Below are 27,795 nucleotides of genomic sequence, written 5' to 3' on the forward strand. Positions count from 1 at the left end.
GGCTGTGGGTGGACAACAAACTGGACTGGTCATGTGTGATCCACACAGATATGTGGTCACAATTGTGAGTTAAGTGTCGTGATATATGGAGATTATTATGCATGTTTTATTTTGCTGGTTTATTGGTGTAATTTAAATCCACAATGTCATGTAAGTTCCCTGTTGCCAGGAGAGTGTATAACACTTTGGACAGTAGGGGGCAGCAGCGTGCTTTGGGAACTGAGTCGGGTGCATAGCTGCCGTAAGTTTTCCATTGTGGCAAGACTGACCAGGCGAACGGCAGCGTGTCTCCTGTGTTCACTTTCTCTCCTGTTTTACAGGTCAGTAATGTGGTCAAAAACATAAAGAAATACACAGCTGGACACTGTGATACTTAGACTTTCATGACATAAGACGGGTCTGTGATATGTGATGTATTACACTGTCGCTATGTGAGCTACTTTAGCTCTGTAGGATGTTATAGCTAGGCTGTATGCCTGGGTAACGCTAGCAAGCTGTTGCAACTGCGTATAATACTCCATATAATAATAAGAAGCACCAACCCGGTTGGGTTTACAATTCCTGATAAACTTGTAGCTTTGTGTTCATGGCAAATGTTTTGTATAACGTGTCTGTAAAGTGTTCTGAGCCCGCCTGAAGTCATGTGTAAACTTGCTGTTTCAGTGTTAGAATCTAACTGGTCTGAAAAAGACATATGAAGCGAGAGAGAGCTAATAAGAGTACGGCCAACAAAAATGCTGGCAAGGACAGTAGTGCAGTAATGTTGAAAGTAGAGATTCCTTTCTATGATAAGACACTACCATGATGATGTGAATTATTTTGTTTATCTGTTTTATGGGAAAAGAGATGTAGTTTTCATTTGTTTCATTCATTTAAACCCTTTGTTGTTTTATGCCAGTGGTGTGGATTAATTGAAATGTACTGGTGGAAAACAAGCCATGTGAGGGAATGAGCAGTTATAGTGCAATTGAGTTACCAAAAGAGTGGAGCAGATATGCTCGTGTTGTATGAATAAATTCTGGCAAGACTGACCAGGCAAACGGCAGCGTGTCTCCTGCACTCTAAAAAATGAAACATGGGCTTTTTAAAAATTAATTCATAGTTTTATGTTCAATATACTTAAAATTGTTAATCTTATGTGTGTAATTAATATTTTTAAATTTGATTTAATTAATTCTAAACCGTTTTAATGTTAAATAATAGTGATATTTTCAATTTATTGAACACATTTAATTAAATCCAAAGAGCCCTTTCCACATCCTTTCTGAGCATGCGCAGAGAATGAAAAAAATCTTCGCGCATACGCATTCGCCTTCTTCATCTACGCCACAGTGTGCTTTGGCCACGTGTCTGGAAAGAGGGATTAATCACGATTCATCCGCTGGAGTTAAGGTAATTTCTTCGTATTTTTAATAGAATATAATTTAACTAGTACTTTGTGATAATATATGACGTATATTTTTCCGGTAAATATATGGGCCGTGTGTGTTCTGTAGGTTTTAGCATTTTGTAGCATTTAGCTAGCATTGGAAACATTGATTTACATATTCGATGTTACTGCACATTTGAATATTGCCCCATCTGCTTTAAAATTTCATTCGCACTCCGAATAGCACACTTATTGTATTTGTTTTATTGCAGTATCAAGTTAGGAGAACCACTGCTTGCTTAGCTTCGCCTGTGTGAGTGTGTCAAGCAGGCGACCTCTGAAGGTGACCCCCCACCTTGTGTCGGTTTGTGCTGTTAAAATCATCATTTGTATCACTATGGTGTCAAAGTGATTACACTTTTATTTCATAGGTCATTCAGAGTTCACCAGTCCCCCCAAGCAACACAAAAACGGCCCAAAATAGGACAAAAGAAACATGCCACAAAATGCTCTGCTTGGTTAGTGCTTGTTTGTGCCGGTAAAATTAACATTTGTGCTGCTACGGTTTTGCAGTTATTAATGTTTAATTTTTCGCGATGACGTCACGGGCGTCGAGCACGCTCCCGTGCTTACGGGCGCGAGTGGCGTCCCAGGTGATGTAGACGTCGTGAGGGAACGCTCGCTCGCACCCGAGCATTTTGTGGCATGTTTTGACTTATTTTGGGCCATTTTCGTGTTGCTTGGGGGCTCGTGAACTCTGAATGACCTATTAAATAAAAGTGTAATATCCTTGACACCGTAGCAATACAAACGATGATTTTACCAGCACAAACCGACACTAACGGAGCACTAACCACCTAGTATACTTGATCTTATTTGGTCTTTTAGGTTATAAATGTGGTGTTGTAAGCTTTGCTCTTTAAGTGTATCTAAAAGGTACCAAATTCTAAAACACTTGAGACTTAAACACTCAATTCTTGGTCTGAGACGTATCCGTGCATTTACAGTCATTGTCTTTGTACTTTAATACATGGGGTGGTCTTAGGACTCATCTAAGTCGTGCACATGTTGCTAAGCCCTCTCACACTGTAGAACATGTTATTTTGACTTGTCCTTCTTGTTCTGAAAGCCACATATCAACAAGCAGAGAATGCTTCCTCCATATTAATAAACATCTCAAGAGGTTTGAGACAGTAGATTGTTTACCAAAATTGTTCTTTCAAAACTAATGTATATGGTACTTTCCAGACACAAGAATGGAAAACATTCATACATGCATGCTAAGAGATTTCAAAAATGAAATAGTGAAAAGAACTGAATTTACAAGTAAAAATGATCTTTCTGAGGAGTCTGCAGATGAAGTGTCCTCTGACTTGCATTGTGAAGCTGGTGTAGTTAGTGAAAATTTGGAGGAAGCTGTAGTTAAAAACCTTGCCTTTTGGTTTTATTGACGTTGGAGGTCTTTTCACATGTACCAACATCAGCAATCAACAACAATTAATCGAGGGGCTACATTTTCTATTCACTACTTCTGCTTTACCCTTAACAAATAGTTTAACTTTGGCTTTTTGGAAAAGCAGACATTTGTGAAAGTAGGTGTCTGCTGTGCATCCAGTTAAAAACCATACATCTAGATTGTCAACTAGCAGGCTACGTTACATTACTGTGACATTGTTTCTCCCTGCAAGTTGTGAAATGAGGATTATAAATTCATCTTTATGGGGAAAAAGCATGTTTAAAATTACTTACAAACAATTATGAATTGGTTAAACAACAATAAAAATTGTCTTTTTATGTTTGTGGGGGTCTCTACTAACATCAAAACAGTAATTGCCCTGCATGTGTTGTTTTGTTTAGAGTTCCCGAATCGAAGTGAAGTGTGAATTCATCCTTCAAGCTGTGATTATATACCTGAATGAGAAGCCTCAAAATATCATCAAAGAGTACATGGTAAGTTTATTTTTAAAGGGATATTTTCACCCCTCAGTAAAATTTTGACTGTCATAATTCCCAGAGTTTTGTAAGTTGAAAAATGCTGCCAGATCAGGCATTCTCCTGATCTGGCAGCAATCAGTTTTCTTTAAATTAGCTTACAACAATAAAGTGCATGGGAACTACTAGGATTTTGTTTCCATTCACTTACATTGTTTTATGCTAAACTAAAGAAAATAACCCTGGTCAGCACAATATTAATATTATTATTAATAATATTATTACTTTGGTACAGGTCCATCTGAGTGAGGTGTAAATTAACTCTTCAGTCAGTGTAGAGGGCAAAGTACTCACCACCTGTTGTGTAGCAGGTAGCATCCAGCTGCTGCTGGATTCCAACCCTTCATCTTACAGCCATTTTATTGTTTTTGTTATCCTTTCCGTTACAACTCACACAACTATTGGAAATGCCCCCTCCTTGGCCAACTTGGTTATTTACTCCAAAGTCACATTTTATCTCAAGAGGGTTTGAGATTTGCTGTTTGCCCTGGGAATGTTCGCGAGAAAAATGTGCTCATAGGGTGTTTCATTAGCATCGTGCGGCTGTACACCACACATGGTAGGGTCACCCACAAGTGTCAGTTTTTTAGTTTTGTTTTTGTCATTCGATATGTGTGCGGTCTGGAACTCTCTCAGCCGTTTGAAACTCCTGCCGTGTGAACCGGGCTTAACGGTGTGCACCGCTGCATGCTCCTTCTGTCCAGTCCATGTTTCATTTCTCTTCTTCTTGGTCTTTATTTGGTGATAGTCTTAAATCCACACTTTTCTTTGGTCTGTTCTCCTCAGTCTCATTCAGGGATCTGTGTAATTATGGTAGTGTGGACCATTTAACTAAAATGGAGTGAATAGACAGATGATGGGATGACCAAAATACAACGGATTTAAAATATTTCTGTCCTTTTCAGGATTTCAACGTGATGGAAGCTGAAGAGCTCGAAAGGATGGATTTGGGGTGTTTATAAAATAATCCACGAAGGAGCACAGCCCGATGACTCCCTTGAAGATGTTGGCATCATTATCGAGAGATGCACCGTCTTGCAGGATCTTCACGATGTGGCGAGCAGGTGTGCACTTTTGTTTGGGCTAATTAACTGCCTCAATCTGAGTTACCAAAGCCACTTCGCTACACATTTGAGTTCTTCCAGAAGGTGCTCATGGGACTGGAAGACAAAAAACTGTCTAACAAAATACAAGTGCTGAAGAACAAACTCTGCCAAAAGGAGACGCAATGACTCTTCCAGATCGAAATGTCCCCCAAAATAAGTGCTCTGTTTTCTTGCTGACTAAAAGTTTTACTGTTTAAAAGTTTATAAATATATATATGTTGATCCTTGTTTGTAAATATTTTGTCATAGCTTTTAATATTTAAGAGATTTACTGAATGCTATTTTTCTTTTGATTGTGGAAAAGAAAACATAATTCAGAAACTGAGTTTTTTGAACTGGGGACAAAATTACCCAGATGGATATATTTTCTTGTTTCACAACATTTTCTTCAGTTTGAGTTGCTGTGGTAATTCTGCAGACTGTAGCCATTGCAGACCTACAACTGTAGATCCTGAAATCATTCTGTCAGGTTTGACATCCTACTCCTCACTACACTGTCACTTAGTTGAAACTGGAAAGTTGTTTCAGATGTTTACATTTTGTTTTACACACTTCATTTAATGTTGCATTATGCAGTGTTGTTTCCCTGTTTAAGCTTTGCCTCATTAAAGGCTTTTGTTCAAGTTGTTAAAGCAACACAATTTTTTTTGTTTGTTTGTTTTTTGTATTTACACTTCATATTAGCTCTGGTGTACCAGGTTTCCATTGTAGGTCAAGGATCTTGAGTGTTATAAATGTGTATGTGCAAACAAATGTGAAAAGGTTCTAAGGTTGTCGCCTGTACTCAAGTTAAGTGCTGGATTTTTGGTCTTAGCATTTAATTAAGAATATTTTGAGATTTGCTATATGCATTTTCTTAATTGTAAAATTATGATTTTTATTATAAAATTTATTATATAATAGAAAACTTATAATTCTGAATCAGATTTTTGGAACTGGGAACTAAATTGTCCAGATTTACCTTTTTGTGTCACTTAAGTATTTTCTGTAATTGCATTATACAGTGATTTTTAAGTTGCTGTGGTAAATCTGCAGATCTGACTAGAATCACAAGTTGTTGTATTGAATTTGACATCTTACGGCACACTACAATGTCACTTTGTTGAAACTCGAAAGTTGTTTCCAATGTTTAAATTTTGGTCATGCACTTTAAGCATTTAATATTGCCTTATGCGGTGTTGTTCCCTGTAGAAGCTTTGCCTTGTTAAGGCTTACCGTAAATAAAGTTGTTGATGCAGCACCCTTTTTGCATTTACACTTTATGTAAGCTTTAGTGTAAGAGTTTTCTATTGAAGTGCAAGGATCTTAAATGTTACAAATGTTAACGTGTGAGCAAGTGCAAAAGGTTCTTGAGTTGTCACCTGTACTCTGTAGTTAAGTGTTAGACCTTTGCTGAAGACCTCTGAAGGTCCAAACACCTAATTACAATGTATAGATGACAACTCAGGAACCTTTCTAGACTTGTTTTGTTGATACCTAAACATTTAGCATATAGATGAAACTATTCATTAAATCACTATTAATCAAATTAATTAGGTCCAAAACACAATCTAAATGGTGCCATTAAATTCAAATTAATATTGTCAATTGAACCTAAAGCAATACAGTTAATAAAATGAACAAAGTGTTTAAATTCTAATTAATAGTGTTAAATAGTAACAATGAAAGGAAAGCTGTTGCTTTTATAGAACAATTTCACTTCTGATATACATCACCATTGAAATTGCAGATAACAACCATATTGATTTATGTTTAATTGACCAGGTTTTGTGGAAAAGATTGCCTTAACTTTGTCAATTAAATCCAACGTTTTATTTCTTAGAGTGTGTGTTCACTTTCCCTCCTGTTTTACAGGATCGTAATCTGGCTACGCGCCCATCATAGTGGGGCCTGTAACACATGCAACATGCAGCACCTGTACATAAAAGGCCAAAGCAGTCTGTACTTCCTCAGGAGGCTGAGGTCCTTCAACATCTGCAGGAAGCTCCTGAGGATGTTTTATCAGTTGGTAAGTAGGGGAGAGGGAGGGGAAACAGGAGGACAAAGGAGGGTGGGAACAACTGAGCTGTAGTGCCTTTTCACTGTGCAATATTTATTTTGTTATACTATCAATAATATTTGTATGAATATGGGATACTGTTAGATGTTTGCATAGACTTTTGTGGAATATGGAGACACTCCTGGCATTATATGAGCAAAGTGAGACTCATTTTTAGGGTTTGTGGAGATGAGTGTGAAGATCCAAACAATCCCTGTCAGTGATGGAGAAGCTTTGATGAATAAATTTGGTAAAAAGTTCACCAGCATGAAGGAAATGAAGTTCTCAAACTTTCCTAAAGAGGACCCCAGCACGCCTGCTTAAAGAAAAGTAAGTGTGCTGATGTGGATGCTTGCAGCGACTGCTGTATAGAGGCCATCCTGCTACACATGAAACACATCAGTGTCATAATTGCTAGTTTAGTCACGTGTTTGTTTCTTATCCTTATTGTTTTATCAGGGACTGTTTGCAAACATCTCAGAGAGAGGAGACACCAGCATCTGAACAGAGACTCAAACCAGCAACCTGCAGGTCCCTGCTTGGCTGCTCCAGTTTTCTCCTCACTCATGTTGCCCACCAGTGATTTCTAGCTGCCCACCCACACAGCAGGCTAGAATATGCGCTGAGCCTCAGCACCATGGTTGCAATACTTGGACATGTTTTCTTTATTAAATAATGAACCAGACCCCAAAAAGTAAACAGCTGTTATTGCTAGGCAACGGGAGCAGCATTTGGTGATGCAGCACCTGACATTCCTGACCATGTGGGCGGAGCATGCGTGAAATGGAATGTTTAGTAGAACTGTGCAACACAAGCACTTAGTTACGGCATTTTTCATTGTATCCAGACACAGTTAGAGACACATCTACAGCAGCATCTCTGTGCAGGACAAACGACAGTTGAAGATATAAAACATCAAAAACTTCACTTCTCTACAGTACGTTGGTTCCTTTGTTTAAAAGGCCAAAATGAATCAAGGGAGATCGAGAAGAGGATTGGCGAGTGCTTCACCATACAGTACAGTGAAGTCTGAGCTGACTAACCTACGAGAGGAATTTCAAATAATACAGGCTGAAAATGTCAAATTAAAAGAAGAGGCAGAAAAATCAAGAGGAGAAGCTAAAAATTCAAAGTTTGAAACTGAAGTAGTATTGCAGGAATTACTGCATGTGGGTCTAAAACTTAAAGGAGAGAAGATGGAAAAACAACGGGCAGAAAATGAGAATGAAAATATAAAGAAAGAACTGTTGGAAGCTGAAAAAGCATTGGAGGAAGAGAAAACCACAGCACAAGAAGCCAAAAATAAATATCAAACTGCAAAGAAGGAGGCAGAAAATGTGATGCAGGAATTACAGGAGGTGCAGAAAGATTTTGAAAAGGAAAAGAGGAAAATGCAGTTGGCAACACAAGAAGCTGAAAATGTAATGGCTGAAGCTGAAATAGTTAGGAAGGAATTCCTGCATGTAAAGCAACAACTTGAAGAGGAGAAAAAACGTAAACATGAGGCAGAAAATGAGATTGAAAATATGAAGAAAGAATTGTTGGAAGCTCAAAAAGTGTTGGAGGAAGAGAAAATGAAAATACAGGAAGCAAAGAAAGAAATGGAAAATACAAATAGTTACACTCAAAACATGAAGAAGAAGTTGCTGGAAACACAGGAAGCAATAGAAAAAGAGACACGTGGAAAATGGGAGGCAAAACAGGAAAGTGAAACTCTGAAGAAGGAACTGATGAAAGTGCAAGAAGAACTTGCAGAAGAGAAAACTGAGGTGAAGGTATTCAAGAAAGAAATGACAGGCTCTGCGAGGACCAAGAAAGACTGCAAAGATGCACTTAAAGAAATACGAAAGCACAAAAAGGAAGCTAAAGAGCTCCTCAAACAGAAAGTGAAACTGGCCAAACGGCAGCTGAAAGAAAAATTTAAAGACGCCGAGGAGCAGCTAAACAAAACGTTGAAAGAGCTGAAGGCAAAAGAAAAAGAAAAGAAAGCCGAGGAGACGAGGGGATTCTGGAGCAGACTGCTGAGAAAGAACTGACCCAGCAGCATCAAGTTTAAGGAGATCAACAGTTTCGTCCTCCTTCCCCCTCTCTCCACCTTTCTTTCACCCCATCCTTCTTCTTCTCTCTCTCTCTCTCATCTTCTCTACCTGACCTCTCACCTTTAACCCACTTTCTCTTTCACCGTCCCTCTCCTCCTAAAAATCCCCCCAAACTTTACTTGGGACGTTTGTTTGTTTTTTAAAAACTATAATCTGAATACATGTCCTGAAATACACAAATAAAATTGCCGTAACTTGACCTCATGTTGCCTGCTTCTTTTCTTGTGTGTCTGTGGATGTAAAACAGTAACACACTTTCTGCTCTGTGTGTCTTTAATTGTAAATAAATGCAATATATCTTCATTTTAAAATGCAGTGCAAAAAAACTTCTGCTCTAAATCTTTTTTTAGCAAAAAGCTTTTTTTTTTGCCCCTTCCTGATTTCTTATGTTTTAACATGTTTGTTACACTTACATGTTTCCGATTTCAAATGTGGTCAGAGTAAATACAGATTGTAGTTTTTTAAATGATGATTTCATTTAGTTTGGGGAAAAAAGCTCTCCAACTTTACCTCATGTGAAAAAGTAATTTCCTTCTAAACCTAATAAGTGGTTTTGTCATCTAGCAAGAACTGCAATCAAGCATTTGCAATAACTGGTGATGAGTGTTTTACAGCGCTGTGGAGGAATTTTGGTCCACTCTTCTTTGCAGAATTGTTTTCATTCGGCCACTTTGGAGGGTTTTCCAGCATAGGCTGAGTTTTTAAGGTCATGCTAAATCATCTCAATCTGATTCCAGTCTGCACTTTGACCAGGCCAAAACCTCCATTTTGTTTTTTGAGCCATTCAGAGATGATCTTGCTGCTGTGTTTTGCATTATTGTCCTGGTGCACTTGAGCTTCAGGGCACATTAAATGAGACAAGTGAGGCCATCAGGTTTTCCACATTTTCTGGATAATGGCCCTCATCGTGGTTCGATTCCCAAAGCGTTTGAATTGCCTTTGTAACCCTTTCCAGACTGATAGAGTTCAGTGTTTCTTAGCTCTTTCTTTAGATGTCCATGATGTTGCTTTCTAAGATCTTGTAGTCACCGTCACTTTGTCAGACACGTTCTAGTTAAGTGATTTCTTGACTAAAATATTCTGGCCATATTCCAGCCTGGGTGTTGCTCATGAAGTCATCTCTATAAAAAAATGTGATTAATCACTGTTGATTGTTGATTTAACACATTGGTGTAATTACTTTTTACATAGAGACAGAGGTTTGGACAGCTGATGGGTCTGTCTAGCACAAACCCGCCGCTGGAACGAAACAATTTGACTACACAGCAAAAGCACTGAACACCAAGTAGGCAAAGTTCTTTGTGTTACTCATGCATGAGGGAGAGGACTGGACGAGCGCCGTTCCTTCGCCTGACCTCAGTTGCTCTTGTCTGCTCCCTCGTAACACTGCTCCTTTATTGAGGTTACATGCATAGGTTCATTAACATATGAGTCTTACATAGATATACATGTAACCAGAGTGTACCGTGTGTGTGTGTGTGTGTGTGGGATGTGACCCCATAAACGACCCCCCTAATCCTGCTGGTCTGGAAGTCCAGCAGTTCATCTAACCCACGGGTCTGCAACCTTTAACACCGAAAGAGCCACTTGGACCCGGTTTCCACGCAAAAGAAAACACTGGGAGCCGCAAATACTTTTTGACATCTAAAATGAAGATAACACTATATATATTGTTTTTTGTGCTTTGTGTAAACAACTTAAGTAAGTAAAGTTTATTTATTAAGCGCTTTTCACAGACAGGCAGTCACAAAGCGCTGCACACAAAGATTCAAATAAACAATACAATCAATAGACATTATACACAATGTAAAAGATCAAATGTAAATAATGTAAAGAATATAAAATACGTAGATCAACAAAAGGCTTGTTTGAACAGAAAAGTTTTTAACTGCTTTTTAAAAGAATCCACAGAGCAACTAAGGTGTGTTGCTTATAAAATCCATGAAGTGCTACAGAGAAAATTACATTTTATTTATGTAATTAACACATTTTGAACTCCTAAAGAAATATAACAAAAGGAAAGACACCCAGCTGAACTAAAATGATCCATGTAGCAAACAAAAACTGTTGTGAGCCGCCACCCTCACAACAGCTTTTTTCCAATTAAAAAGTAATTGAAAAAAAAAGCACTATGCCGCTAAAAAAAATAGATATTTGCAAAATTCTGCCTAAATATGTATTTTACCTGCTTAATGTGTGTGGCGGGGCGTGGTCTGCAGTGCCGCTGCATGGGATTCGGACGCACCTGAGCGGCACCCGCAATCACGCCTCGCCGCCTTAAAGTCTGTGCTCTCTCTGCTGTTGTTGGTATGTGTCGGGCTGTGAGCTGAAAAGCTACAGCCGGCTGTATGCGTACAGCAACCGTGTGTGAAAAGTGGTCAATAAAGAGATGCTGAAAAGCATGTCCATGCAAACATCATCGGGTCTGCCGTGATATGTTTACAATGAGACTTCTGGTCCCGAACCTCTGCGCACAGCGTCTGCAAATCGGGGCTTTCATCTTTACGCAGGACTGTAAGCTGTCATCTGTGAGGTGTGAGCGGTGTTTGTTTTTAACATAGTTCACGGTTGAGAACAGCTGCCGACATAATGTGAATTCGAAGATCCATAATTGGCCTACCTGGAGTCGAAAGTCTCAATAAATGCACGGCGTTTCAGCGGGTATACCGGCTTCTGCGAGTGTGACGCTTATTGTGAGCGATGAAATAATAAAATATAATTGTATTTTTATATTTCAAAATCACAATAATCTTCCAATTTAGAACTACAAGTTAAAAAAGCACTAACATAAATAAAATACACTTCAGATAAAAACTTCTAATTTATTTTCCCAAACCACCCGGAGCCGCAGTATAAGGACAAAAGAGCCGCATGCGGCTCCGGAGCCGCGGGTTGCCGACCCCTGATCTAAACAAAAGACACTTAGACTAAAACAGATATACTTGTGTTTGCTATACCATAAAACAATAAAAGAAGGTACGACCTCTTCTCGTGACCCCAGGATGTGAGTGTGTATGCCAGAACACTCTGGAAGGCACACAGAGTCTTTACAGACTGCTAAGGATCAAACCTCTATCAATATACAATTGATTATAAAACTCTAAGCATATATGGGTAAATATTTCTAAGCATAAATAACAATCCAATAATATAAACCTGACAACAGCTCTTTCCCTTTATTTGTATTTTTTTTTGTATTTATTCAGGTTATCTTTGAAATATCTCAGTGTGACACTGATACTGTATATGAGTGTGGTAGGTTTTGAAAACAGCATCAGCACAGCACACAGCAAAGGGGACAGGAACAATTGTTCCTTTCAAATTTTATACAAGACATCCAATCACCTCATAGGTTTCACTCTGTACTCACCACACCGAGGACGGCATACAAGGTGAAGATGTTGGCTATGGTGGGATTGCTGAGGTTCACGGCTGGCCTGAAGGCGTGTAGGTCAAAGACAGCCTGCAAGGACTCGTGTGTTGGACCACTGTGGCCATTTTTAAAAGACAGTATACTGTAACATACAGACACTGACCACAGAGAAAAGGTATTTAACATAAACAACAGAACACAAAAAGAAGAAAAACAAACTTTGCTTTTGAGTTTTTGCCTTTATGCGTTTTACAATAGCTGGACTGGCCAACGAGCATACCGGGCATATGCTGGTGGGCCGATGGTGAATTTTTGTTTTTACCGATGTTTTTTATCTTTCTTTCTTTTTTTCTTTTCTTTGTAACGTATAAACAATGAAAGGCGGGGCGATTGGTCAATGTGTCATGATCAACTCTGGGCTGGACCAATTACAGCCGAGGAGGTCGGACTACGTTTGATCTCATGTTGTATTTAACCTTCAAATTGTTTTATTATTATTATTTATAATTTTTTTTACCCTGCCTTGCTGAAGCTTTCTTTTCAGCACAAGCTCACGTGTCTGAATTTACAGTTATTTTTTCATTGACATGAACACAACTAATCTGAAATCACACAAAAAACATAAAATCCAAGTAGTAGTTTTTTTTTTACTGTAAAAACCACAGACATGTTTAGTGAATTATTTTCATAACTTGAAATGCAAATATAAATTATTTTGAAAACTTATGCTTAAATGTAACAATGTAAATGTAAACAATAAAATGATATATAACTATTTATCTGAAAATGCAGGCAACACATCTGGTGTTTTTTTTTTTAATTTATGTTTTGTACAACCGTTTAAAAAACACACACAAAACGTAAATCTGCCAGAGTGCCTATTCCAGGTCACTTTTACCGGTACCAAGCCCGGATAAAGGAGATGGGTTGAAATTGTGACATAAAAAAAAAACAATTGCTGAAAGAAATGTAACTAGAAAAATTTGCATTTCCTGCGAAAATGCAGTGTGGATGCTGTAATGCTGAAGCTGTCTGCTAAAAATAGCTGAAAAAGCTGAAAAGTTGCAGAAATTGTAAAAACTTTGCAGAAGCAAAGGAACTTTGCTAAAATGTAGTAACTTAGCAGAACTGCAATATCTTAGAGGAAACATAATACTTGGCAGAAATACAATAGCATAGCAGAACTTAGCAGAAACATTGTAACTTAACAGAAACACGATAACTTCTCAAAAATACAAGAATTTAGGAGAAATAGTATAAGATAACAGAAAGAATATATTTAGCCAAACATTCTTAAACATTACAGAAATACTATGATTTAGAAAAACAGTACAACATAGCAGAAATGCTGTGATTTAAAAGAGACACTGTAATATACTATGAATATTGTAATTTTAAATAAATACTATGTATTAGCAAAAATACTCCAGTTTAGCACAAATATTATAACATAGCAGAAATACTATTCTATAGCAGAAATGCTATATTTAGAAAGAAAAATATAATATAGTAGAAATACTATGATTTAGCAGAAATCCTACAATATAGCTTAATAACAATGATTTGGAACAGATACTATGATTGAGCAGAATAGTAATAACTTAAGTGAAAATATTGGAAAGGTAAAATGATAAGCTGAATAAAAAGGAACATGGTTAAGTTCGCTGAAAACTAATTGTTGTTCACCTGTGAAAAAATAAAATAAAAATACATTTAGAAAAAAAAAACAAATAAGAAAAGCCAACAGATACACACAAAATCAAATATGGATACACAAATCAACAAATACACAAGAAATCAAATATGGATACACAAATGTACAGAGAGAGACACACACAGACAGGGTCTATGCCAGTCAACCAGTCTGAATATATAATATTTTTATCCAACAGTGAGATGCTGCCCTAAAAAGGGTCTTTGTGTGTCTTTCTTTCTCTCTCTCTCTCTCTTACACACACACACACACACACAGCAGCATCAGCAAGTGAACAGGGGCTGTTAACAGCATGTTTCTAGGTCAGTCAAACAGCTGTGAGCTTCTCAATTTGAATCCACCAATCAGAGAGGCTGTGTGCTTTTTCCCGCCAAAACTGGTGCACCAAGTGCAGGCTTTTACACAGGCAGCACAGAGAGAGACAGGATTTTTGCAGTGTATTTCTCATAGTGAGGATTCCCCTCAAACAAACAGCCATAAATTCCTAACTGTAGGGGCTAAAACAGTCATTCTTACACCGTTTTGTTCACACGACATGGGGGAATCTTGAAATGTTGACCATTTAAAATAAAAATATGAAATATTATAGATATATGACATAGATGATTGGCTGGCTGGGAAGCCATGAAGGCCCCAATATGCAAATTTGAATGTTTCAGGTCTCAGATATGATTGGTTGTCTTAGAATCCATGAATGCCCCAATATGCAAATTCGAATGTGTCAGGCCTCAGATATGATTGGTTGTCTTAGAACCCATGAATGCCCCAATATGCAAATTCGAATGTGTCAGGCCTCAGATATGATTGGCTGGTTGGGAAGTCGTGCATGCCCTGATATGTAAATTTGAATATTACACTCCTCACAGAGGATTAACTCCCTGGGGAGCTGGCAGAAATATATAGAAATACTATGATTACCCAGAAATACTGCATTTAGTAGAAATACTATAAAAAGTAGAAATACTGTACTATGATTTGGTAGAAAAACTATAATTAATCAAAAATACTATATTTGGCAGAAATACAATTTTTTAGCAGAAACACTATAGTTAGCACAAATCTTATGAAATAGCAGAAATAGTATGATTTAGCAGAAATGCTGTATTTAGCACAAATACTGAAAAGCAGCAGAAATGCTATGACTTAGCACAATAGTAATAACTTAAATAGAAAAATTGGAAAAGCAAAATGAACAGCTGAAAAAATGCTGAACATGCTAAGGGTCCCTCAAATGTAATTGTTAAATGAAAAAAAAAATCAGCAAAAAAAAGTATAACAGTCACACAATCACAAATATGGACACATATGGAAACACACAAGCACAGAGAGACACACACAGGATCAAATTCAGTCAACCAGTCTAAATATATTGAATTAAAATCATACAATAAGATGCTCCCATAAAAACTCTCTCTCGCCCTCCCTTTCTCTCTCTCTCTGTCACACACACACACACACAGGCAGAGACAAGCAAGTTTCTAGGTCAGTCAAGCAGCCTGGGAGCTGCTAAATTTGAATCCACCAATCAGAGAGGCTGTGTACTTTTTCCCGCCAAAACAGGTGCACCTGTTTTTACACACACGCAGCACAGAGACAGGATTTGTGCTGTCTACTTTTCATAGTGAGGACTCCCCTCAAACAAATGGCTATAATTTCCTAACCGTAGGGGCTAGAACAGTCATTCTCACACCGTTTTGTTCAGAAGAGATGGGGGAATCTTAAAGTGTTGACAATTTATCATTAAAATATGAATTATTGAAGATATTTGACTTCTAATGCACCATAACTGAGTAGAGGCAAAGCAAAAACTGCTTTGACTTGCGCTCAAACAACGCTTTGTAACTCTAAATCTATATGGAGTATCAATATCATTCTTTCACCGTAAGAGACAGCAGGCTTTGGTGAACAGTCATGGAAATTTTCAGGTCTCAGGTCTAACATTCTATTGTTCAGAAGACATGGGGGAATCATCAAGTGTTGTCTTTTTAAAAGAAAATATGAATAATTATAGATATATGACATAGATGATTGGTTGTCTTAGAAGCCATGAAAGCCCCAATATGCAAATTTGAATGTCTCAGCCCTCATATATGATTGGCTGGCTGGGAAGGCATGAAGGCCTCAATATGCAAATTTGAATGTTTCAGGCCTCAGATATGATTGGTTGTCTTAGAATCCATGAATGCCCCAATATGCAAATCTGAATGTGTCAGCCCTCAGATGTGATTGGCTGGCTGGGAAGGCATGAAGGCCTCAATATGCAAATTTGAATGTTTCAGGCCTCAGATATGATTGGTTGTCTTAGAATCCATGAATGCCCCAATATGCAAATCTGAATGTCTCAGCCCTCAGATATGATTGGCTGGTTGGGAAGTCGTGCATGACTTGATATGTCAATTTGGAAATTACAGTCCTCACAGAGGATTGGCTCCCTGAGGAGCTGGCAGGAATACATAGAAATACTATGATTACCCAGAAATACTGCGTTTAGTAGAAATATTATGGTTTAGCACAAATACTATAAAATAGCAGAAATAGTATGATTTAGCAGAAATGCTGTATTTAGCACAAATACTGAAAAGCAGCAGAAATGCTATGACTTAGCACAATAGTAATAACTTAAATAGAAAAATTGGAAAAGCAAAATGAACAGCTGAAAAAATGCTGAACATTCTAAGGGTCCCTCAAATGTAATTGTTAAATGAAAAAAAAATCAGCAAAAAAAAGTATAACAGTCACACAATCAAAAATATGGACACATATGGAAACACACAAGCACAGAGAGACACAAAGGATCAAATTCAGTCAACCAGTCTAAATATATTGAATTTAAATCATACAATAAGATGCTCCCATAAAACTCTCTCTTGCCCTCTTTCTCTCTCTCTGTCACACACACACACACACACACACACACACACACACACACACTAGCAGCAGCAGCAGCCAAACAGCCTGGGAGCTGCTGAATTTGAATCCACCAATCAGAGAGGCTGTGTACTTTTTCCCGCCAAAACAGGTGCACCTGTTTTTACACACATGCAGCACAGAGACAGGATTTGTGCTGTCTATTTTTCATAGTGAGGATTCCCCTCAAACAAATGGCTATAATTTCCTAACCGTAGGGGCTAGAACAGTCATTCTTACACCGTTTTGTTCAGAAGAGATGGGGGAATCTTAAGGTGTTGACAATTTATCTTGAAAATATGAATTATTGAAGATATTTGACTTCTAATGCACCATAACTGAGTAGAGGCAAAGCGAAAACTGCCTTGACTTGCCCTCAAACAATGCTTTCTAACTCTAAATCTATTTGGAGTATCGATATCATTCTTTCACTGTAAGAGACAGCAGGCTTTGGTGAACAGTCATGGAAATTTTCAGGTCTGTGTGGAAATCCATCAAAAGATATGACGAGAGAAAAAAAGTGCCTCATTTCCAGAGTTTGAAATCTGAAGAAATCTGAGCGAGGGACGAATTTCCTACCCTCAAACAAACCCAATTCATGGCCAAATGGTAATAGGTGAGAAAGAAATTCTTGAATTGTGAGCGTCAGGAGTGTCTGAAGATATATTGGCACAAGCCTCATGTCTTAACTTCGCTGTGTTAAGGAGATATGACGATTTGAAAATGCCTCTCATTAGAGAAATCCAGCGGTGATTTTGAACAAGCTCTCCATTGACTTTCTATGCAGTTTCCAGACTTTGTGTTGGTCTGAGGAGATTCGCCAAAATTCTATTATACAGAAATACTGTAATCAGCACATATACTGTAACATGACAGAAATTCCTCCACTTAGTAGTAATACTATAACATAACACAAATATTATGATTTGGCACAAAAACCATGATTTGGAAAAGCTGCTAAAATCATAAAAGTTTGCAGAATTGTAATAAATGATGAATATGAATTAGTGGTCTGTGATAGTGTAGTAAATTGTAGGTAAAAAAAACATGTTGACCAAGGTGGAATTGAACCCACGACCTTTGGGTTGCAGACCTGTGTCATTACAAACTGTGCCACTGGGAAAGAGAACGAGCGCCTGGAAAACAGGGTGATGAGCAGTCAGAATTAGATCGCGGTGAGAGGCAAAGAGTGCCGTTTTTTGGAGTTACAAAACGTCGTGTAACTCAAAAACTAGGTGGACTAGAAGCATAATTCTTGTACTGGGTGAATCAGCGGACTTTGGTGTACTTTGACTAGGGTTGTGCGATATGACCAAAATCTCATATCCCGATATTAAGACATCTATCGTCCGATAACGATATAAATCACAAAAATTTAACATTTTCTGTAAATTCTGTGAATGTCGGGCAGCTCGACTTGCGTGAAGTGTTTCCAGCTGGACGTCGCGTACCTGGAGTCAAGTGTTTTAACTGATGCATGAAACGATACTGTCATGACTGGGGCAGCAGTCGTATGAAGGTGAGAAAGGAGGATCCAATAGCAGACAGTGGCGGAGGTGCAAGTGGGTTTTATTTACAGTGCACAAAACCAAGGTGTGGAGCAGAACCGAACATAAACCTAAATTGGGAAAACTAATACAAAAAGGAGGACACGGAGCGAGGAGCAGAGAGACATGGAGAAACACGGGATAATGCGGAGTACACAGAGATTCACAGAGAAACACAGACGACGCGACGAGGAGCACAAGGAGAGACGCAGTATAAATACACACATCAGGTAATCAGGAAATAGCACACAGGAGGGGAAACAGCTGGAACTAATGGACATAACGAGACACAAACCTACAAAGTAAAACAGGAAACACACAGACTGTTTTACACAACCAACTGGGGACACGAACAGAACACAGAGGAGAGACACAGGTAGGGATGATAGAAACACAACTCAAACCCTAAGAACAAATACAAAACAGCAGAAACTGGAAAATAATAACAATAAACTCAAAACGCTGGGTCATAGACCCAGGAACATGACAGATACATTTTTAGACATAGGTTGTAACGGCCGCCGTTTTCTTTGTGAGTATTTATTACACAGCGTGCTGCGGGGAAAAGCCTGTTCTAACGTTTGAGTCTAAGGTTTATTTTTAGCACCTGACGGCTCTTTTTGCTTCTCATCCGTAAATACTCTGCATCTTTCACGTGATTCAGTTTATTTTGAAAAGTCTCAACAGGATCTTGAGCTTTATTGTGAAAGGTTTATGTGGAAAATAAACAAGCGGACACAAGGTGGTTTTACCGTCGTTGTTGCTAACGACAACGCATAAAAACAAGCGCTTGTCCGTCTGTAGTGTGGTTATATTAAATATAAGAGAAAGAGAGAACTTTAGGAAATTAATATAGCCACTACAGTGACCATCAAAATAATGAAAAAATATTGCCGTAAACAGTTTATTTTGCGACACCACGAAACAAACGATAGTGTAAAATGAAACGATAGACGTTTTTCTATCGTCATCCGATATATATCGTTATATCGAACAGCCCTAACTTTGACTGTGATTTTCATTGCTCTTTGTACATCCGTCGCTGAGATATGACGAGAGAAGAAAGGGCAGGCCTCAGATATGATTGGCTGGCTGGGAAGCCGTGCAGGCCCTGATATGTAAATTTGAACGTCTCAGTCCTCACAGAGGACCTGGCAAAAATATATAGAAATAGTATGATTAAGCATAAATACTACATTTAGCAGAAATACTGTATTAAGCACAAATCCTATACAAAGCAAAAATACTATATTAAGCACAAATCCTATAAAAAGCAGAAATACTATATTAAGCAATATAAATATCCTATAAAAAAATCCTATAAAAACAAAAATACTGTACTATGATTTGGTAGAAAACTATATAATTAATCAGAAATACTATATTTGGCAGAAATACTATATTTAGCACAAATCTTATAAAATAGCAGAAATAATATGATTTAGCACAATAGTAATAACTTAAACAGAAAAACTGGAAAAGCAAAATGGACAGCTGAAAAATGCTGAACATGCTAAGGATCCTTCAAATGTAATTGTTAAATGAAAAAAATCAGCAAAAAAAAAGTATAACAGTCACACAATCACAAATATGGACACATATGGAAACACACATGCACAGAGAGACACACACAGGATCAAATTCAGTCAACCAGTCTAAATATATTGAATTTGAATCTTACAATGAGATGATCCCATAAAAAGGCTTTCTCTCTCTCTCTCTCTGTCACACACACACACACACACACACACAGGGAGAGAGGAGCAACTTTCTAGGTCAGTCAAGCAGCCTGGGAGCTGCTGAATTTGAATCCACCAATCAGAGAGCCTGTGCACTTTTTCCCGCCAAAACAGGTGCACGCAGCATAGAGAGACACAGGATTTTTGCAGTCTATTTCTCATAATGACGACTCCCCTCAAACAAATGACCATAATTTCCTAACCGTAGGGGCTAGAACGGTCATTCTTACACCGTTTTGTTCAGAAGAGATGGGGGGATCTTAAAGTGTTGACAATTTATCATTAAAATATGAATTATTAAAGATATTTGACTTCTAATGCACCATAACTGAGTAGAGCAAAGCAAAAACTGCCTTGACTTGCCCTCAAACAACGCTTTCTAACTCTAAATCTATTTGGAGTATCAATATCATTCTTTCACCGTAAGAGACAGCAGGCTTTGGTGAACAATCATGGAAATTTTCAGGTCTCTGTGGAAATCCATTAAAAAGATGTGACGAGAGAAAAAGTGGTTCATTTCCAGAGTTTGAAATCTGAAGAAATCTGAGCGAAGGACGAATTTCCTACCCTCAAACAAGTCTAACTCATTTCAGAACGGTAATAGGTGAGAAAGAAATTCTTGAATTGTGAGCGTCAGGAGTATCTGAAGATATACTGGGACAAGCCTTATGTCTTAACTTTGCTTCGTTAAGGAGATATGACGATTCGAATATGCCTCTCATTACAGAAATCAAGCGGTGATTTTGAACAAGCTCTCCATTGACTTTCTATGGAGAGTTTTGCGACTTTGTGTTGGTCTGAGGAGATTTGCCAAAATTCTATAAATCCCACAACAATGATAGTGACATTTTCGGAAAGCCAGCAAAAATACCTACCTTTTGATGTATAATTTGTGGAAGTTGAGTGAAAATTGAGCAAGTAGCAAGAAGTTGTTCGGACATGAAGAGAAGACTGCAAAACCTTCAGTGGCACACTGGAAGCCAAGTGCATAGCAACCATAACAACGCATGTATTTTGTGAAAAATCACAATTTTGCAACTGAAAACTTTAAGAGGCATAAAAGTAAAATGGTAAAAGATTTGAAAAAGCTGATTTATTCCTGAATAGCCCAATAATTTGTGAACATTTTAAAGTTTAAATGGTTGTTCTACGTGAAAATATGAGGAAGTAGTTAAGTTTCAAAAACAAGCAAATTTTAGCAGAATTGCAGAAGTTTCCCATTCATTTCAATGGGACAAATTAAGCTTAATATTTTAAAAAGTATAATAGTGAAAAATATCAAAAGACATAGCCATCATTAGCAGAAATAGCAGAATAGTTTAAAATTTGAACGGTGAAAATCGGCTGAAAATTGTGGAAGTAGTTAAGTGCCAAAAAGTGTACGGAAGTTCCAAGAGGAACTCAATAGTGTGGATGCTTAACCAGCATCCACACAATTTGTAGTTGTAAATATATTCTAAATGCATTTAGGGTGTTTTTACTCTCTTTGTCTCTTCCTACAATGTAGGTTACAATTACATAAGCATGACCAATTATGCAAATTAGGCGATGAAGTCATTTAGCGACTTCTAGCCACTTTTAGTTCAGCCAATAGCGATTTTCCTTACTGGCCACAAGACAGAGGTGTTACGACTGTTGTCGTAATTTTATCTAATATGCAAATCTGAGTGTGCAGGTGCCTTTCCATGATTGGTGCATCCAGGGGGACGGATGGCACCAATTGGCTAATGACCAGGAGGCAGCATATAAGAAGACACCACCATGGACGGCCAGTCATCCATCCTCGGCCCATCCCAACCGGCAGACTGTGTGTTCCCTGTCTAGTAATGTTTGTTTAATGCAGGAGCATGTAGGGGTGGACTGCCTTTTTGGTTGATTACAGTTTTCTCCTGTTTTTGTTGGTTAGGGAGGTAAGGCATTGTCGTTTGGTTAAATTCTTTTGAATAGGTAAGTTTGATGTATCCTTGAGATAGGCTGCCTTTCTTTGTTATTTTGGCCGTAGGTCCACCCCGAAGTTATAATTTGCTCTCTTCCTTTGTTTCTCAATTCACTTATTGTAAATAAATCACCGTCAAAAAGTATTAATTGTGTGATGTGCTGCTTGGGGTCGGACGGGGATGGATCACCCTTATGTTATGGTCTGGCCATGCCTAGAAGGGCCATAACAGAGGAGAAACCACAGGGATAAACCTTGCAGGCCTGGCAACAGGAGGTGTATCACTCCTCTGGTTTTCCACCTGGAGACAGTGTTTACATAGCAATCTGCCTTTGTGACATTCATTAGTGCCCTCACTCACAAAACAAAACAAAACAACGACTACACAACGCACTAACTACACAAGACAACACAACACACTAACTATACACTAAACTTCACAAATCTAAAATAGAATAGAATAGAATACAATTTTATTTCGAACATGCAAATATAATTGAAATAACAAGAGAAAACAAAACTTAAAAAACATCAAGTTTTCATGTCTACGGAATGTGTGTGCTCGAAAAGGAGTAGGATGAAGTTTACACTTTTGATCCATATATGTTTAACTATGTACAAGTCTAACACATTGAACATACACAAATAAAACCATTTTCAGCACGTAAACCAGAACAACAACAAACTGCATTTTTACATAAACTAATCACCCTGTCTTTAACACCCGCTTAATCTCTGAGCTTATTTTATATCTGTGTGACAAACACCTTAATGAACACTTAAGCTTGGGGTACTCTGGCCTTGATCTATAAACAATGAGGACACAATGAGACGACTCAGTCACTGAGAGGAAGATTTCCTATATTCATGCAATTTACTATTTTTGAACAATTGTGTGAATTTTTGTATTGATGTACTTTTCTTGATTTCATCTGTACAGGTGTTCCACACACTAACTCCTCTGACTGTAATGCTGTGATATTTTACATTTGTCCTTACTACTGGCTTGCTGAACATAAGGATTCCTCTCATGTCATGAGTATTTGGTGTTATTTGGAACAAGTTCTGAATGTTGTGGGGCAACATTTGCTGGTTTGTACATTGTTTGCGCAGTTCTGAGGTCAACCAAATCTTTAAATTTGAGAATATTTAATTTGATAAAAAGTGGACTTGATGGTTCTCTTGAAGTAGCTTTATTTATTATTCTTATTGCTCTTTTTTGCAGAATGTATATTGGATGGGTGTGTGTTTTATACGTGTTTCCCCACACTTCCACACAGTATGTCATGTACGGCAGTATAATAGAACAATAGAGAGTATATAATGATGTTTGATTTATGAGATCCTTAACCTTGTAGAGAATTGCCAGAGACTTCGATATTTTGACTTTGATATAAGGGAATCCAGGATAGTTTGTGATGTATTATCACACCAAGGAATTTGATTTCAGATACTCTGTCTAATTCAGTGTTATTTATTGTCAGTTTACTATTAGTAGAATATGTGCGATTCCCAAATATTATGAATTTTGTTTTACTCAGGTTCAAACATCTCAAAACTCTCTTTCTCTTTCTCACTCACTTCCAAAACATTCCCATCTTCCTAAACAACCAAATCCCACGGTTGCCGTCTTTTTTATTGGTTGGCATGGTACATTTTTCCACCAATAGGAAAGATGTGGCTTTTTTTCTTTCTTTACTGTTTTTGGGCTGTTCTTAGAAGCATGTGATTTGGAGGTGTGGCATGTCCATGGACCCCAGAGGGTTAATAACACTCGCCAGGCACATGCTGGGGGGGGGCAGAAGGGGCTTGAGCACCTGCCCCTTTCCTGATCACTGCCCCAAGTGCCCTTTTCTTGAGGCAAACTTTTAGTTTTTTTTGTTATTTCTTTTGTGTGTGTATGCGTGTGGAGTCCTGTCTCTGCCTGTTAGAGAATTGTGGATCAATATGATTGTCATTGTGCAAGATAATTATATCTTTAACAAGATGATTAGCTCATTAGCATGAATGCTGACTTCTGTTTCCCACACAGACACACATATCACTGATCACATCACATGCCCATAGACACACACATCACATGTTCACATGTGAGTGTTTTATCTGTTGCATGATTAATGAGATGTTTGTGTGACCACTGAGTTAATAAAAGAGCTGCGAGAGGAGTTTGGAGTTTGCAGTTGTCTGGGATCAGGTGAGGAGCTTGCAGCTCCAAGACCCTGGTCCAATTGGCTCCCCTTGCAAGTTAAAATGCACTGAGCTCTGTCTTGCTTTGTTCACGGGAATAAGTCTCTAAACCAGCGGGGCCTGCAAAGCGTAGACCTAACAGTGCCCCTCAACAATAATATTTAACTATTAACCACAGTTCTGCTCAATGTGGCTTGCATCAGTCACATGACTACCATTAACCAATGATCGCCCTTAACAGCATAGTGCGCTGGTTACGAGCTGGGAACGGCCTGGCAAAGAGCACGTGCATTTTTTGCCATTTGAGCTGTAGGGGGAAACACAAATTAATTAAGAGATGCAGGCTGAACAAAATCAAACAAACAAAAAACAGTAAGTAGGTGTGCAGCGTACAGTGTAGTCTATAGCACACAGGAGTATTAGCTTATTATGTACACGTTGGTAAATTATCTTGTGGCACTAGGGGTGGCAAGGGATCATTTTAGGGTGGCACATGCCACCCCATGCCACCTTTCTAGATCCACCCCTGCAAGTATGGCTTGCAGGGGTGGATCACTGCATCACTGTGGACCCTTAAAGTGAGTTTTAGCTAAATGTTTCCTTTCTTACTTCTTCTATACAAACTTTTTGGACTGCAACAGGCAGATGGTTTAGCACATTCTTATCCCCAAACAGGAGCTGGTGAACAGATTTAAGAATTTAGCATTTACTAATTCAGGTATCTATCCCTGCAGTTTATAGAAACCAAAAAAGAACTGATGGGTCTGTCTAACACAGACCCACTGCTGGAACGAGACAATTGTACTACAACAGCGAAAGCAAGACGCAAGTCACCAGAGCTCTTTGTGGTCCAGCTAAACAAAGGGCTCTTATACTTCAACAGATACAGAGTAGGTGTCCTCCTATACCATAAATCAGTAAGAGCAGGTACGACCTCTCTCATGACCCTAAGATGTGTGTGCATGCCAGAACACTCTGGAAGGCACACAGTGTCTTTACAGACTGCTAAGGATCAAACCTCTATTAATCTACAAACATTTATATACTTCTAAGCATAAATGACAATCCAACAATATAAACCTTACAAGAACCAACAGAAAGTAAATGCAAAAATAAAAACTCACTTTTTACAAATACAGAAGTCACACCTATGTAGATGCATCTGTGAAGATGCATTTAAACTTCCTCGTTCACTAGGTGGTCGTAAAGCGACGCCCAGTGCTCTACGTGGTCAACCTTCTGATCCCAAGCTCTTTCCTCATGCTCATTGACATCCTGTCCTTCTACCTGCCTCCCCATAGCGTCGACCGCACCTCCTTCAAAATGGCCCTCATCCTGGGCTACACAGTCTTCCTGCTCATCATGAACGACCTGCTGCCGAGTACGGCAAATGGCACTCGCATCATAGGTACTATTATAAACCACCTTATAGATAAGTAGAAGAAAATGGTTGGATTGCTTATAGGTCCCAAATTTAGCTGCCTGTTAAAAGTGCTGATAAACAACTCAGCCAGCATCTTAAAAGTTAAATGTATGACCACTTTAACGTGTGTGCTTTGATTCTTCAATCTAAATATCTATTTCTCACTGTGTCTTGTACTCATGGTTATCAGTCTACTGGAAAGAGTCATCATTACCAGCGTCCTCCACCATAACTCCTTGAAATATCGGGAGGTTCCAAAGTGGGTTAGGGTTCTTGTGCTCAAACGTATAGCAAACCTCATCTGCTACCGCTGGCCAAAAGATATCCAGCCGCCTTCTACACCACAGAATGATAAACCTGGAAACTCCAATGTCATTTCTGGTCCATGGATCATTCAACCAGCCAGCTGGGCACCTGACCAGCACCCAGTTAGTAACGGTAACCAAACCTACACAGTGCTCTGTCATTACATTGGACAATTGGTGCTGAAAAATCTTAAAAGTATTTGACAAAACATACTGGCAGGCATCATTTGGTTCACTCAGATACCGAACAGTTGCGAGGGCAAATGTTCTTTTCTGTATTAAAGTGAAAGATGATATCTGTGTTGTTAAATATATTATGGAGTGCTCTTTGTTTGACGTTTTAATCTCCACTCTTCTGCCAGGTACATCTGCTCTGCCTGAACTGCAACAGATCTGTCAGTACCTTGCTGAACTTGGTGCACACCTCCTCTCTCTGCAGAAGGAAAGCCAGCTGTTGCACCAGTGGTGCCATGTAGGATATGTCCTTGACTTCCTGCTCTTTCGTATCTATCTGCTGCTCATCAGCTGCTATGCCATGGTTATTGTCACAATGTGGTGCATTTGGATCACTCAGTCCTAAGTGGATATGGATATGATCCAGGATTGGATGTCTTGTATAAAATTTGAAAGGAACAATTGTTCCTGTCCCCTTTGCTGTGTGCTGTGCTGATGCTGTTTTCAAAACCTACCACACTCATGTACAGTATCAGTGTCACACTGAGATATTTCAAAGATAACCTGAATAAATACAAATAAAATACAAATAAAGGGAAAGAGCTGTCCAAACCTCTGTCTGTGACCATCTGTGTTAACACTTGAAATCAGAAACATGTAAGTGTAACAAACATGTTAAAACATAAGAAATCAGGAAGGGCCAAAAAAAAAAAAGCTTTTTGCTAAAAAAAGATTTACAGCAAAAGTTTATTGCACTGCATTTTAAAATGAAGATATATTGCATTTATTTACAATTAAAGACACACAGAGCAGAAAGTGTGTTACTGTTTTACATCCACAGACACACAAGAAAAGAAGCAGGCAACATGAGGTCAAGTTATGGCAATTTTATTTGTGTATTTCAGGACATGTATTCAGATTAGAGTTTTTAAAAAACAAACAAACGTCCCAAGTAAAGTTTGGGGGGACTTTTAGGAGGAGAGGGACGGTGAAAGAGAAAGTGGGTTAAAGGTGAGAGGTGAGGGTAGAGAAGATGAGAGAGGAGAGAAGAAGAAGGATGGGGTGAAAGAAAGGTGGAGAGAGGGGGAAGGAGGACGAAACTGTTGATCTCCTTCAACTTGATGCTGCTGGGTCAGTTCTTTCTCAGCAGTCTGCTCCAGAATCCCCTCGTCTCCTCGGCTTTCTTTTCTTTTTCTTTTGCCTTCAGCTCTTTCAACGTTTTGTTTAGCTGCTCCTCGGTGTCTTTAAATTTTTCTTTCAGCTCCTGTTTGGCCAGTTTCACTTTCTGTTTGAGGAGCTCTTTAGCTTCCTTTTTGTGCTTTCGTATTTCTTTAAGTGCATCTTTGCAGTCTTTCTTGGTCCTCGCAGAGCCTGTCATTTCTTTCTTGAATACCTTCACCTCAATTTTCTCTTCTGCAAGTTCTTCTTGCACTTTCATCAGTTCCTTCTTCAGAGTTTCACTTTCCTGTTTTGCCTCCCATTTTCCACGTGTCTCTTTTTCTATTGCTTCCTGTGTTTCCAGCAACTTCTTCTTCATGTTTTGAGTGTAACTCTTTGTATTTTCCATTTCTTTCTTTGCTTCCTGTATTTTCATTTTCTCTTCCTCCAACGCTTTTTGAACTTCCAACAATTCTTTCTTCATATTTTCGATCTCATTTTCTGCCTCATGTTTACATTTTTTCTCCTCTTCAAGTTGTTGCTTTACATGCAGTAATTCCTTCCTTACTATTTCAGCTTCAGCCATTACAATATCAGCTTCTTGTGTTGCCAACTGCATTTTCCTTTTTTCCTCTTCAAAATCTTTCTGCACCTCCTGTAATTCCTGCATCACATTTTCTGCCTCCTTCTTTGCAGTTTGATATTTATTTTTGGCTTCTTGTGCTGTG

General features: G+C 38.4%; 1 protein-coding gene across 5 annotated transcripts; it reads left to right on the forward strand.

Annotated features, from left to right (window-relative positions):
* The first annotated feature begins 70 nt into the window (after positions 1-70).
* Positions 71-26,509, forward strand: LOC120435818 (5-hydroxytryptamine receptor 3A-like). Of its 5 annotated transcripts, XM_039605945.1 has the most exons (8): positions 71-320; positions 1,246-1,392; positions 3,227-3,319; positions 4,267-4,425; positions 6,322-6,475; positions 25,309-25,415; positions 25,621-25,868; positions 26,098-26,509. In XM_039605945.1, exons 5-8 carry the CDS (start codon positions 6,374-6,376, stop codon positions 26,313-26,315), a joined length of 675 nt encoding a protein of 224 aa, XP_039461879.1. In that variant the 5' UTR covers positions 71-320; positions 1,246-1,392; positions 3,227-3,319; positions 4,267-4,425; positions 6,322-6,373; the 3' UTR covers positions 26,316-26,509. The 5 variants fall into 5 exon arrangements, with proteins under 5 accessions (XP_039461879.1, XP_039461878.1, XP_039461880.1 ...); XM_039605946.1 differs by lacking the exons at positions 71-320; positions 1,246-1,392; positions 3,227-3,319; positions 4,267-4,425 and adding an exon at positions 341-1,055 and having other exon boundaries at positions 6,294-6,475; XM_039605944.1 differs by lacking the exons at positions 1,246-1,392; positions 3,227-3,319; positions 4,267-4,425; ... (1 more) ...; positions 25,621-25,868; positions 26,098-26,509 and adding exons at positions 6,684-6,835; positions 6,965-8,629 and having other exon boundaries at positions 243-320.
* Positions 26,510-27,795: the final 1,286 nt, after the last annotated feature.

Source organism: Oreochromis aureus, linkage group 22 (assembly GCF_013358895.1).
Source record: "Oreochromis aureus strain Israel breed Guangdong linkage group 22, ZZ_aureus, whole genome shotgun sequence".
Classification (NCBI taxonomy): domain Eukaryota; kingdom Metazoa; phylum Chordata; class Actinopteri; order Cichliformes; family Cichlidae; genus Oreochromis; species Oreochromis aureus.

What these genes read in the sequence shown, in the direction of transcription:
- LOC120435818 (XM_039605944.1), top strand. Translation starts at nt 7,474, where the DNA reads ATGAATCAAGGGAGATCGAGAAGAGGATTGGCGAGTGCTTCACCATAC.